Source organism: Drosophila innubila (genome assembly GCF_004354385.1).
Source record: "Drosophila innubila isolate TH190305 chromosome 2L unlocalized genomic scaffold, UK_Dinn_1.0 4_B_2L, whole genome shotgun sequence".
NCBI classification, from domain to species: domain Eukaryota; kingdom Metazoa; phylum Arthropoda; class Insecta; order Diptera; family Drosophilidae; genus Drosophila; species Drosophila innubila.
The window spans coordinates 20,803,584-20,816,767 of record NW_022995372.1 but is presented as its reverse complement, the minus strand read 5'-3'; the positions used below and the strand labels follow the sequence as shown (position 1 = coordinate 20,816,767).

At 35.0% G+C, this 13,184-nt stretch overlaps 2 protein-coding genes across 9 annotated transcripts in view; both read left to right on the top strand.

The window, feature by feature from the left end:
- LOC117782253 (calcium/calmodulin-dependent 3',5'-cyclic nucleotide phosphodiesterase 1) overlaps window positions 1-7,145 on the top strand; it is a 92,810-nt gene extending 85,665 nt beyond the window's left edge. For 6 of the 7 annotated variants that reach the window (XM_034619298.1, XM_034619295.1, XM_034619296.1 and 3 more), the window contains 3 exons: window positions 1,483-1,732; window positions 2,519-3,593; window positions 4,492-7,145. In XM_034619298.1, the coding sequence (XP_034475189.1) occupies window positions 1,483-1,732; window positions 2,519-3,593; window positions 4,492-4,631 (1,465 nt within the window). In that variant the 3' untranslated portion in view covers window positions 4,632-7,145. Of the gene's footprint in view, window positions 1-1,482; window positions 1,733-2,518; window positions 3,594-3,812; window positions 4,005-4,491 lie in introns of those variants that run through there. The other variant, XM_034619297.1, reaches the window with a different exon arrangement.
- Window positions 7,146-7,940: 795 nt separating this feature from the next.
- Window positions 7,941-13,184, top strand: LOC117780984 (cyclin-Y-like protein 1). 2 transcript variants are annotated; one of them, XM_034617687.1, is made up of 3 exons: window positions 7,941-7,988; window positions 9,690-10,894; window positions 11,677-13,184. In XM_034617687.1, the coding sequence occupies exons 2-3, from the start codon at window positions 10,084-10,086 to the stop codon at window positions 12,057-12,059; spliced, it is 1,194 nt and encodes a 397-aa protein (XP_034473578.1). In that variant the 5' UTR covers window positions 7,941-7,988; window positions 9,690-10,083; the 3' UTR covers window positions 12,060-13,184. The 2 variants fall into 2 exon arrangements, with proteins under 2 accessions (XP_034473578.1, XP_034473579.1); XM_034617688.1 differs by having other exon boundaries at window positions 7,954-8,011.

Genomic DNA, 13,184 nt, shown 5'->3' with positions numbered 1-13,184 from the left:
AATAATTCAATTATTTTAAATACTTTAGTCTAAAGATTTGGATCTTTAGCTGACTTCATTTTTAGCAGCCAAAAATCGAAATCTCAATAATTAGAAAGATCATTAAATTTGTATATATATATTTTTTTTAATTCCCAACTAAAATATAATGATTATTATTTTTATTATTAATTAAAGCAAGTCGAGAAGTGCTTTTTAAGGCTAGCTTATAACAGTCGATAGGCATAATCGTAGTTATGAGTTGGCTATTGCTAACGATAACCTTTCTCAGTAATGATAATGAAAGAAGGGGTCTACTGTCGTCTAGTTGCTGATGTTATTGTTGTTATTGCACTGCGACTAATTAACCATAATTGAGTCTTGCGCTAATTTGCTTAAGTCGATTGGGGCAAGAACGTGTTTGCCTGAGTGCTTATACAGCTTGCAACTCTCTGTGGCATAACGAGCAACTTTTTAATGCTTTCTTTTTTCACTTTTCTTACTTATACATTACCTGCTGTGTGAATGCTATGAGTGGGTGTGTGTGTATGTGTGTCGGCCTGTTTCTTGGAAAATTCAAGCTTAGTTGAGAAATCCAGAAATTGCCATGGAAATATGCACTGATTGAGTCTGCGAAGTCTTCAACCCCTCATTTTTCTCCGATACTATACTAACTGTCCAATTAGTCTGTTATTTCAGATTGTGTTACCAATGCCAATTACGTGTACATTACGTACATACAGGCTCTATGTATTTTTAATTTCTCACTCCCAAGCTAAAGTCGGAAGTGAAAGCGGAAGTCGGAAGCGTTCTAGCGTCTTTGTTGCACGTTGCACGTTTGTTGTTGCACCTGCAATACCAAAATCTTGGCATGCAATTAGTGAATTCCATTAGTCACCAACTCCACACACACACACACACACTCACACACACACACACACACACACACACATACTAAGCATGCACTGCCTGTTCAGCTTCCTAGCGTATTTTTGCATCCAATGTCTGAACGTGTTTTAACTAATTATTCTCCTTTTCGTTCTCTTGATTGCACTTTTAATATAATTTTTCCCAGTTTAATTGTTTCAACTTTTTTCACATATGAAAAGAAAATTAAAATTGTTTTTCCCAGCCCCCATCCAAAGACTTTTCCTTTCCCAAAAGAACACAAAAATTCTTTATTTCTTTTCATTTTCTTTGTTCGAGTTATTTTGTTGTTTTACTCCTTGGTTCTCTTTTACTTTTCTTTCTGTAACTTAAGCTAATCTACACCAAAAAGAAAACAAAAAGCACAAACAAAATTGCGCTTTAAAAAAAACTCTTTATTTTGACTTAATTTTAATTGAATTTTGATTAAACGTTTTGGTAATTTTTTTTCTTATATAATTAATAAAAAAAAGTATTAATAATAACAATAGATTATATGAAAGAACATAATGGAACTTGACTAACAATATGATTTTTCTACCCCCTATCTTAAAAACCCCACTAAATACCCTGTAGGCGCCTGGCCGACGAGGATGATGAACTATCCGAGGTGCAGCCTGATGCAGTGCCGCCGGAAGTGCGCGAGTGGTTGGCCTCGACCTTCACCCGTCAAATGGCCACCACTCGCAACAGGTCCGATGAGAAGCCCAAGTTCCGATCAGTGGCCCATGCCATAAGAGCCGGCATCTTTGTGGATCGCATTTACAGGCGCGTCTCCAGCTCGACGCTGATGCAATTTCCTCCCGATGTGGTCAAGTTGCTAAAGGTGAGTTTCGTGAAATAAAATGAGTTAAATAAGAGACTATCCTTATTCCTCATTTCTATCGATAACCTCCTTCCATAAGGCTTAAATTTTTCTATAATTTGTCATATAAGTGTTAATCTATCTCTTTTTTGTCTATTCACTATTTGATGGGCAATTGTAAATTATTATTTTGTTAGGACGGTTCTCTTAGGAAGAAAATCATCTGAAAATATTATTTTAAAAAAATCAACTTCTGGCTTTTGAGTTTTTCTTTTTACAATCAACGAATGTATTCATATATGATATTTCGTTTGAAAATGATTCAACCAGATAAAAGCTAAAATATATAATATTTCAATCTATATAATAGTATCTTTTATTTATAATCCTAGTTTTCTTAAAAATAGTCTAGTTTTTCAAACAAATTTTTAAATTTTCATATATTAAATATATATAATTATATAAAAATCGAAAAAAAAAGAAAATCTACGAAAAATTTTTTTATGGTTTTGTCGAGCTCCAAAAAGTATGCAAAACTTATTAAGGAAAAGTTGGGCTTAAAAAACCTGATACGTAGATCGCAAGGGAGACAATGTGTGAAATGATCTATTCCTGAAACTTGAAAGAAAGAAATAAATAATAAATTATTTGTAGGTTTATTATGAGTTAAAAACTATCAACTATAATTTTTAATATAATATAATCAATTATAATTTAATATAATTTTGATCACTTACATATTTCGTTGATATGCTATCTACATATTTACAATAATTTGATTTTCTTTCTGTATCTGCTCATAATTAGAATCTCGATGACTGGACATTTGATGTGTTTGCCTTGACGGAGGCAGCGAGTGGACAGGTGATCAAATACGTGGCCTACGATCTGTTGAATCGTTATGGGGCGATGCACAAGTTTAAGATAGCACCGGGAGTGCTGGAGACGTTTCTGCATCGGGTGGAGGAGGGTTATTGTCGCTATCGCAATCCATATCACAACAATCTGCATGCGGTGGATGTGATGCAATCGATGCATTATTGTTTGTGCAACACGGGATTGATGAACTGGCTAACGGACTTGGAGATATTTGCCTCGCTGCTGGCGGCCTTGTTGCATGACTTTGAGCACACGGGCACCACAAACAATTTCCATGTGATGTCGGGATCGGAGACAGCGCTGCTTTACAATGATCGAGCCGTGCTGGAGAATCATCATGTGAGCGCTAGTTTTCGGCTGATGAAGGAGGATGATGCCAATATATTGTCGCATTTATCACGCGAGGAATACAAAGAGTTGCGCACTCTCATCATTGACATGGTGCTGGCCACCGATATGACCTATCATTTTCAACAGCTGAAGATTATGCGCAACCTGTTGACGCTGCAGGAGCCGACCATTGACAAGTCGAAGGCCTTGTCTTTGGTTTTGCACTGCTGTGATATCTCCCACCCGGCCAAACATTGGGATGTCCATCATCGTTGGACCATGCTGCTGCTCGAGGAATTCTTTCGCCAGGGCGATCTTGAAAAGGAACTCGGTTTGCCCTTCAGTCCGCTCTGCGATCGCAAAAATACGCTTGTTGCCGAATCACAAATTGGCTTCATCGATTTCATTGTCGAGCCCAGCATGACCATCATGTCCGACATGCTGGAGCATATTCTGGCCCCCATAGCGCCCGTTATCAAGTCCAAGCCGGCACCATTGCCCGAGGAGACATCCTCCAACTATGAGGAGGACCCCAACGATGATAAGAAGCGAAATGTATGCGCCATGACACGCAAGAGTATTGTTGGTGGCACTCCCAAGTTTACCATTTCCAAACCCTGGCTGACCTGCCTCACCGAGAACAAGAGAATCTGGAAGGAGCAAGCCATCAAAGGTATGACCTTCTGACCTTTTTTTAATACAGCCTCGAGCTAAGCTTATGCATCTTTTATCATAATATTAATTTAATTTTCTGCTTTTCCGCAAAATTGCCTTTTCGTAGTCAAATTAGCCATGGCCTAATTGAATTTCAATCTGCCATCTCCTTTGATCTCGATTTACCAATTAAAATTAGCATTTTCATTTGACAAACATTAAACCTAATCTTACGCAGAGCTCTTAGAACGTAGAAAGGCAACTATCTATCAACCCACCCATTGACAAAACTCAAACGTATCCAGGAAAACTATCCGTCGCAGAAAGCATTTGGAATTGCAGTTTTTCAATTGAACCCAACTAACAATCCAATCATAGCTTATAATGTACATTATTTTTTATTCACAAATAAAGCTTATAAATAGACCAATTAGAAATTGTTTAAATTCTTAAAGATTCAAATCGTCAAAACGTAAATAATCTTTACGATTCGGCGGAGATTCTTGAATGATTTAATGCAAAATATTATATTATTTGGCACTACAAACAATTGCTAGATTTAAAATGTGCTCTACTAATTTTGAGCTTGTCATATGTCAAAATTATTTTATTCCCTGTTTCTTATTTTTGAGCACATTTTAGTGTATTGGAAAGATTTCAAAAATGAATTGATAAGCAATCGAATACTTTTCAATCGTATATATAATTGATCGTGATTCTTCATAAGAACCATTTAATTCATAAGTAACTAATATAGTTAATAATCTTCCTAAATTCAGTGTAGTATATTTTAAAAAAAGAAACACCGATGTAACGACTATAATTCATAGAAAGTTTCTGATTACCTTTCTAGAGATACATCGATGTTTTTGCTAATATAAAAAAGCTTTTAATACAAATTTCGATACCCCTTACAGATGCCGAGGCACGAGCGCTGGCCGCCGCCGCTGAAGCAGAAGCCGAAACCGCGGCCGAAGAAGAAAAGCCCGCAGCGGAAACGGAAACGGCAGCTGACGAGCAGAAGGAAACGACAACAGAGGGCGCTGCTGACAACTGAATAACTGTACTTGTCTCTAACTGAAATACTGTAGTCAAATAAGTCGCATAATCATAAGCAGCAATCTATTAACAATAGATCAAATATAAACTTAAATAATATATAGACGTCTAAAACCGCACCGACAGCTAAGTAGTAAAAAAAAGCAAAGCTGTACAACTGAATAATTCCATGAAAACTAAGTCCCGTGTTGATTAATGTTTAGTAGCAGCTTAATTTACGCGCAATAGATTCATGTTAGTAGATGATGATCAATCAAAATATCAGATATATGTACCATATGCGATATATGAATGTATAATTTGTCGTTGCAATTAGTTGTGTTAGTAAATGGCAAAAAAGTAAAATATTAAAAGTAATAACACTATATGCAAATATTAGCGCATTGCACAGCACTAGCAGGAACTCTGTAAATAGGCGGCATTTGTTGTAGGGTATTTTTTCAGCAATTGATAAGCATTTAATTAGCTTAATATATATAGTTTTGTTTATATTTAAATCAAAGTTTATTCTTTAACAATATGTATAATTTCTTAAGTTTTTTCAACTATTGTATGATTTTCTTAACTCTTCTGTATGTTAATTATTTAATTAAAAACTTTACTTTTATGTAATTATTGAACTTTTCTTTGTTTACATTTGTTTTGAAACTTTGCTCAATTTTTGAAGAAGCAACCGACGCCAAGGGCTGTCTAGATAGTATTAAGTACCTAACTAAAATACCTGACAAAAACTAAACTAACTAAATATATATATATATAAAGAAGAAAAGAAAAATGTAAATATCTCTAAACAACCTCTAACAGACTTTCTAAATATTTACTTGAATTTCCACTCAATATAAGCACAAGGCTACCTACTTAACATATTATATATATATATGAATGTTAAGAATGAATATTTATATATATATATATATACTAAGTTATATTGCCTAATATGGCACACTACACCCTATTAAAAGAGTGTTGATTGTCACCATAAGCATATTTATTTTTATACGTGAACAAAAACCGAAAAAAAACCAAAAAATGTGTGTAACTACAACAAATTTATATGTTAAACACTTTTCTTTTGAGTTCAGTTCTTGTGTGTTTTTCTCGTATTCGAAGAAGAATCCAAACTAAAATGTTTTAAACGTTTTTTCAAAATGTCTGATAGCGGGACCATTCTTTTAAGATTTACCATTGCTCTTTGCACAAAGACAGTTGATAGTTGACCATTGATTGACAATCGGCGATTAATGATTGATAGCACTAGCGAGTGCACGGGGATAACCCTTATTTTCGTCAGGCTAGGGGCCGGGGCAAAGGGCAATGGTAAATGTGCTTAGCAGTAAGGTACCAAATTATCAGCTGAAATTGGGATCATAGCTTTATTAAGGTAGTAAATACTCGTAATTGACTACTGTAGTTGGTAACAACAAACCGTATGACATACATACATTCCATGTATGTATGTTTGTATGTGTGGTGTATGTGTAAATGCCGTATTAACCATATTCGAAAAAAATCAACAAAATACAGTTAGTAACTTACATAGCATATGTATGTATATTTAATCTTATACTTATGTACTTAGCTGCAACAAATACTCTACCATAACATACAATAGATGAGATACATATACATATGCATATATACACATACATATATTACAACAAATACATAACCTATATGTACATATAATATATACTGTTAAAAATATCAATATCGAAATAATTGAAACGCTCAAAGCGAATAGGCAAAATCAGAGTTATAGTCGGTTATTATTATTAGTAAGGGTCAGTTTCTTCTATATGTATGTTTAAATCTGTACAAAAAATAATCAATAATCAAAGGCATAGGTCGAATTCGAGGTCCTTTGCATATCCTTTAGTTGCTTGGCTAATTAGAGAAATAAAATTGTTATATTCTCTTTGTTATTTAAACAACATATACTACATTCAAGCATACATATTGTCTTAACGTTATTAGCAAAATGTAGTCTTGTAGCAACAACAAATATTAAGCATACATATGCATAAAAATAAGAATTTCTGACTCCATATATAAGTATTTAAACACATATTAAATACGAATTATTATTATGCACAAATTTTCAAGAAATCTTTCTTAAGGAAACGATAGAAATGATTTCCTATCGCTATTCCTTCTCAAACATTATCAGTAGTCAAGTGCAAGTCAATATAATAATAACAACAATAATATACACATATATTTATATGCATAAAAGTATATGAGTTAAAAGCAATCATTACATTTAAAGAAAAAAAATACTATGGGAAATAAAACAATATAAAATACTTAACCAACCAAACCAAACTAAGAGTATGTGAGTTTTGTGTAAATAAAAGTGCACAGTATGTCGTGCAAATTTATAAAGATAATCTACTGTAAACAAGCACCATAACTTATTACATTCCTACAAAACAAAAACAAACAAACATTCAGCACGCTAAACTGTAAATAATTTTGTTTCATTTTCAACTAACCTTACAAGATTTTCGCAAAAAAGAAAAATGCCTCTGAAAGTTTACCAAGAAAAGAAAGAAGAATTTCTAAGTTGAACTCAAAATATTTAATATGCATATTTATCGGCTGAGATGTGTGCTTATTACGAAATACTTTCAAGAATATATAATAACACCATATGACTTTTAATATACTAATAAAAATATTATTAAACCTACAATCTGTTTTTCTTAAAAGAAAATAATAATAATATTTTAAAGATAAATAAATTTAAATCGATTTATTTTTATTATCCATGGAAACGTCAGTTTTCGGCGCGGCGTCCCTAAACCGAGGGTTGCCCATCCGGTAAAAGTTTCTGATATGGCTTTTGTACTTATAAAAATAGGTACTTTAGAAAATGAGTCTTCTAAATTTTTGTACCCATTTTCGGGATTTTTTTTTTGCCAATTTTCGATTTAACAAGCCGTACCGTTTTAGGTAAAAATTGTAACTTTCTAAAAATACCGTTTTTTTAAATTTTTAAGATGGAATTTTTGTTCCGGTATTTTTGTTACACTTTATTCGATTTTCTGATTTTTTTTTTCATTAAAATGAAAACTTTTATTTTATCTGATTACAAATTTTAAATTTGCATTACATTTTTAATTAGCTTCAAAGTTAATGCACTTTGCATTTTTCATTACCTAAAAATTAAATTCATGATCGTTTTATCGTTATTAAAAGCGGAGAGTTTCTCTAACATTAACTGCTGCGATAACATTACACATGTTATTTAACAGCTCGTTAACGAACCATTTTGAGTACAACATAACAGCTGATGGCTTGTGCGCGCAATCTGCGAATGGCATTGTCTGCGTTCCGTACTGACTGTCAGTTTATTGTAAGTAGCTGCACAACAAAAAAGTAATTTTCTCAATCTTATTCTCAAATATTTCCATTATACTTTTTGTAGTTTTGCAATGCGTTGTGTGTTAAATGATAAAATAAGTCACTGCATATTAAGTATTATTTAAAAGAAATTAACAACAGCACGTTGACTACGCGAGTGTATACAGTGTCTTGTCTGCATTTGTATATGTGTGTGTGTGTAAAGTTTTTGCTCATGGCGTTGCCATGCACGCAGCGGCAAGTTGGGAGACTGCTGCTGTTGTTGCTGTTGGTGTTTGGTTATTTGTTGTTTGTGGAATAAAAAGGCCATGATTAATGTGTAAAAGGCAAACGTTTCGGTCAAGTGACAGTGACACAATTATCTAAAACTATGAGACTATCACAGCGACAAGACGACTGACCAATATACGGGCCCCGCCCCACTAAATATTTAAGTGTTATTCACGTCCTCCCATTTCACCCAACCTACCTTTGGCATGTTGCAAAAGTTGCCTCTAACCAAATTAAGCAACAGCGCGTCCATATCTAACTTGGCACACGCCTTTACACTGGTCTCCCCCCACCCACATGCCCCATGCCGATTGTCGTGCTTAGACTTAATTAATTTTGCACCATAATCTAAGCGCCAGCACTTTAGTAAATAAACAGCACAGGGAAATCTTATCTTTATCTTTAGCACACGACACGTTGCAAGCAGCATCTTTATCAATTGCTTATTATTTAAACGAATACAAAACGTAACGGTAATTGAAAACAAACAATGAAAAACGTTAGCAACAGAAGTATCAATATTAAAAGAATGAATTATTCAAATACCCTTTCAGAATGTTCAGTGTATTATAATGTGTAACGCCTTAAAGGAAGCAAAGTATGTCAACCAAACTCTTTAATTTGGCTAAAATCATCATTGAAAATCAACATTTTACTATACAAAACTTTGTTGTTTCTTAAGAAATCCTTACCAAAATTACATATAACTCTCTTACCAAATTTGGTTCTAGGCGCTCTACTATATCATACTTGCGATAGGAAGTATCAATTGGAAATCAACAATCTCTTATTGTTTTTGACATGTCTCCATTAATTTTTCATAATGCAAATCAATTTCACTTGTCATTTAGCTGTGATGGGGAAGATCAGTCGAAAATCAATGCAGAATTCTGCAAGAGTATCGAATCTACAGCGTGCTGAAGATAATCTTTCTTTATTATTAAAAAGAAAATGATTTTATTTATTTGTGCTTCATTTGATTTATTTTGCGTAATTATACCCGTTACTTAAAAAATAAGTAAAAGGGTATATTGTGTTCGTTGGAATGTATGTAACATAGATATGGAGGCATATCCGACCCTATAAAGTGTATATATAGATATACTAGATCTCAGAGTCTATATGAGATAGAGATAAAAAACTTCAAGATTTAGCAACGCCCTCCTCCGTCCCCGGAAATCGCGATAAACCACCCACCACACACACAGTTTTTTACAATCATCTAAAAGTATGCAGTAGTTTTTATTAGGCAGTGATTTCTTTAAAGTATTTTTATACATATTGAAATAAGTAACGGGTATCCTATGGTCGGGATCTCGACTATAGCCTTTCTTACTTGTTTTATATTTACAGAGCTGTGCAATTTTACTAAGATTAATTGAATATTAACTTATTATTTTTTATTAATATGATGTAATTGCAGCTCGTTTATTTTGTTGTTCGGCGCTTGGTTGCACGCAGCAGGAGCAGTTGCAGCAGTTATTGTTGAACGATACACCAGCGCCATGCACATAGAAACCGCCTCGAGTTGTCGACCGAAACGAGCAAGTGCCAAAAATCGTGACGCACCGAAAGCGTGAGCACAACTCCCAGATCCTGCCCAGGTCCACATACAGATCCAAAGTGCATCAGCAGGCGATACATTATTGGCCAGCAGTTAATTAAAAGACAGACATACTCACTGAGACAAGGAGAAAGTGAGTGAGAGACAGGGAGAGAGAGAGTCAGAGAAGAGAAGATTCAACTAGTCAAACGCTTAGCAGTTGCATTTATTATTATATTGTAAGCAGCATTTTGCATTAATTAATCCATCAGCCATGGGCAACAAGAACTCATGCTGTGCGTACTCCAGTCCTCAATCGGATCGCAAGTCGAAGGATATACCGCCAGTATTTGAGGAGCGTCATCAGTTGCCGCACACATCACAGCATCAGCTGGATGGTGGTCATCATGGTTCTGGAGGTGTCGCAATGTCGGTGCACCATCACCATCAACATCATCAGCACCATCATCCACAGGGCAGCAGCAATGATAACTTTGAGAATCAACAGAATCTGCAACACATCTCGGAACGTGAAGCGCTCGAGGGTGAAGAGGATCCGTCAGTTGATCCCACGGCAGCTACCATGTTTCTGGAGCGCTCCAAGGTGGAGAATGGTGGAATGACCCGCAAGCGTTCACAACATCAAATCGCACAACAAGGCAGCGGCGGGGGAGGAGCTAACACACCTGGTGCCAATAGCTCAGGTGGAGGTTGTGGTGGTTTAAAGAAGAGTTCATCATGTTCCACCATCTATTTGGATGACAGCACCGTCTCACAGCCGAATCTTAAGAATACGGTCAAATGTGTCTCCCTGGCCATTTATTATCACATCAAGAATCGTCAATCGGATCGACGCTTGGATATTTTCGATGAGAAACTGCATCCATTGACGCATGATCATGTGCCCGAGAACTATGACACTCAGAATCCCGAGCATCGTCAGATCTACAAGTTTGTACGTACGCTCTTCAATGCCGCTCAATTGACGGCCGAGTGTGCGATCATAACACTAGTCTATCTGGAGCGTCTGCTTACCTATGCGGAACTCGATGTGGGACCATGCAACTGGAAACGTATGGTATTGGGTATGTTCGGCATTTATTCATTAGTTATTTCGTTTGTAACTCGTCCATAGAGTAACGAGTGAAAATAACTAGAAAAGTTGAGCCTGTCGGCCTATGTAAGAGTGGCGAGTGAATCATTGTGTAACGAGTAGTAAATAACGAGTAACTCGACTGTAGTTAAAATTCTTATCTTGATACTGTCTCTTACTCGTCATAGAGCTACGAGTTTCGAATAACTATACTTAGTTTGGCCTTATATCAGTCAGTGTAGGGTAACAAGTAGCGATAAACGAGTAGTTTAGATGAATGTCCGATTGTTACTCGTCATAATGTAACGAGCGTTAAGTAACGAGTAATTAGAGCCTAGGTAACATTTTTAAACTGATATTGCTTCCTACTCGTTACGAGTGACGAACAAGTTTGTCGTTGTCTGGGTAAGAAACAGTGATTGAAGGTACCTAGAGCGTAGTTAAGGAAAATTTAAGGTTGTTACTCGTCATAAAGAAGCGATTAGCGAATAACGAGAATCCAGAGCTTAGTTTTCGCTTCCTTAACTCGTTGTTATTATTACTTATACTTGTCGGGGTGATAACGAGTATCTACTTAAACCTAAATTAAAACGAGTAAATTCTTAACATGTTTACACACATTAAAATTCCGTCTGTTTTCAACTATATAGTACAAAGTGGCAAGTAACTAATTTAGCTTAGCATAAAACTTGTAATTTCTGACATATCCTTAAGCAATGAATAGCGAACAACTGGCTTCTATTTCGCATTTCTAACGATTTTCTGCTTTTGCAGGTGCCATACTGCTTGCCTCCAAAGTGTGGGACGATCAGGCGGTGTGGAATGTCGATTACTGCCAGATACTCAAGGATATTACGGTAGAAGATATGAATGAGCTGGAGCGTCAATTTCTGGAGCTGCTGCAGTTTAACATTAACGTGCCCTCGTCCGTTTATGCCAAATATTATTTTGATTTGCGCACGCTTGCCGAGGCAAATGAGCTAAATTTTCCCACAGAGCCGCTGTCTAAGGAGCGGGCCCAAAAGCTGGAGGCCATGTCACGGGTAATGCAGGACAAGGTGACTGCCGAGGCGCTTAAGAATGGCATCAAGAAATGGTCCTCAATGGACAACATCAGTCAGGGCGGCCCGCGACGCAGCGTGGCCATATTATCGTGATTTATATTAGCTTATTAAAAACTAAACAACAAAACTGTATTTTTTCTGTAGCGCAGACCCAAGTCGATTCGTACTGTAACCAATTCTGTCCTTCCTAAAACATAACTGAATTCGAACATTAATTTCTTTATTTTCTACAACTTTTTTTGGACCTAACTATAACTTATACACTTCTCATATATATGTATTTAGATATATTGAAAAGGAGAAAGATGAAAACATTTATTGTATAATTTAATTTCATGTAATATCGTTAATAAACTTTACTAGAAAGTTTTTTAGCCAATTACATCGACCGAATCTAAAAAACAGAAACAAAAAAGTAAACGAATGTTTTTAACTCACGCAACAACAAAACACACATTTGTCTCGAATTAAGGACCACTTTTTATATATACACAATAATATACATTACTATGCCAGCATATTTGTATATTCTTGTAAGCGAAACTACCGATTGCAGTCAAGGATTTGGATGATTTTAATAATAGTAATATGGCTAAAAATCAATAACTGCAAAATAAAACGCGTAACCAATTGCCAAAAAAAAAAAATATATTAATAATAATAAAAGAAACGTGAAAAATTTAGTAAATGTGCACTGTATAAAAAAGCTTAAGTATTGAAACATTGTAATTTGTGTAGTTGGTTTAGTGAAAACGACAAAAAATATCGAACTAATCTCAATGGATTCCAAAGTAACTAATTCAAAAATATTGTATTTAACGCAAGTGTCTGCGCCCTGTTACGAATTTAAATTTGTTTTTTATTATCCTTTACCTTTAATTATGTGATTTTTAATAGTTTCATCTTGATACACATATATATACATAGATGTATATATAGAAGGCTTAACTGATAGATAGCAACAGCCAACGGCTTCCTTATCAACAATGCAAGAAGAAATATACTATGCTTAAGGCTCAGCACAATTAAGGGGCGTGGCCTGGGTGGAATATATTAACATATATTTGTTCGATTCGTAATAACATAACACACAGCGCAATATTAACCCAAATTTGTGAGTAAATTAATAATTAATACTATAAGGATACGAATTATATGCAAATGTATTTTATTTTGTAATTTATTTTACTATAACGCGAAATAAAGCAAATCACAAAC

What these genes read in the sequence shown, in the direction of transcription:
- LOC117780984 (XM_034617687.1), top strand. Translation starts at nt 10,084, where the DNA reads ATGGGCAACAAGAACTCATGCTGTGCGTACTCCAGTCCTCAATCGGAT. An exon ending in CTGGAAACGTATGGTATTGG is followed by an intron (nt 10,895 to 11,676) that starts GTATGTTCGGCA and finishes CTGCTTTTGCAG; the next exon opens with GTGCCATACTGCTTGCCTCC.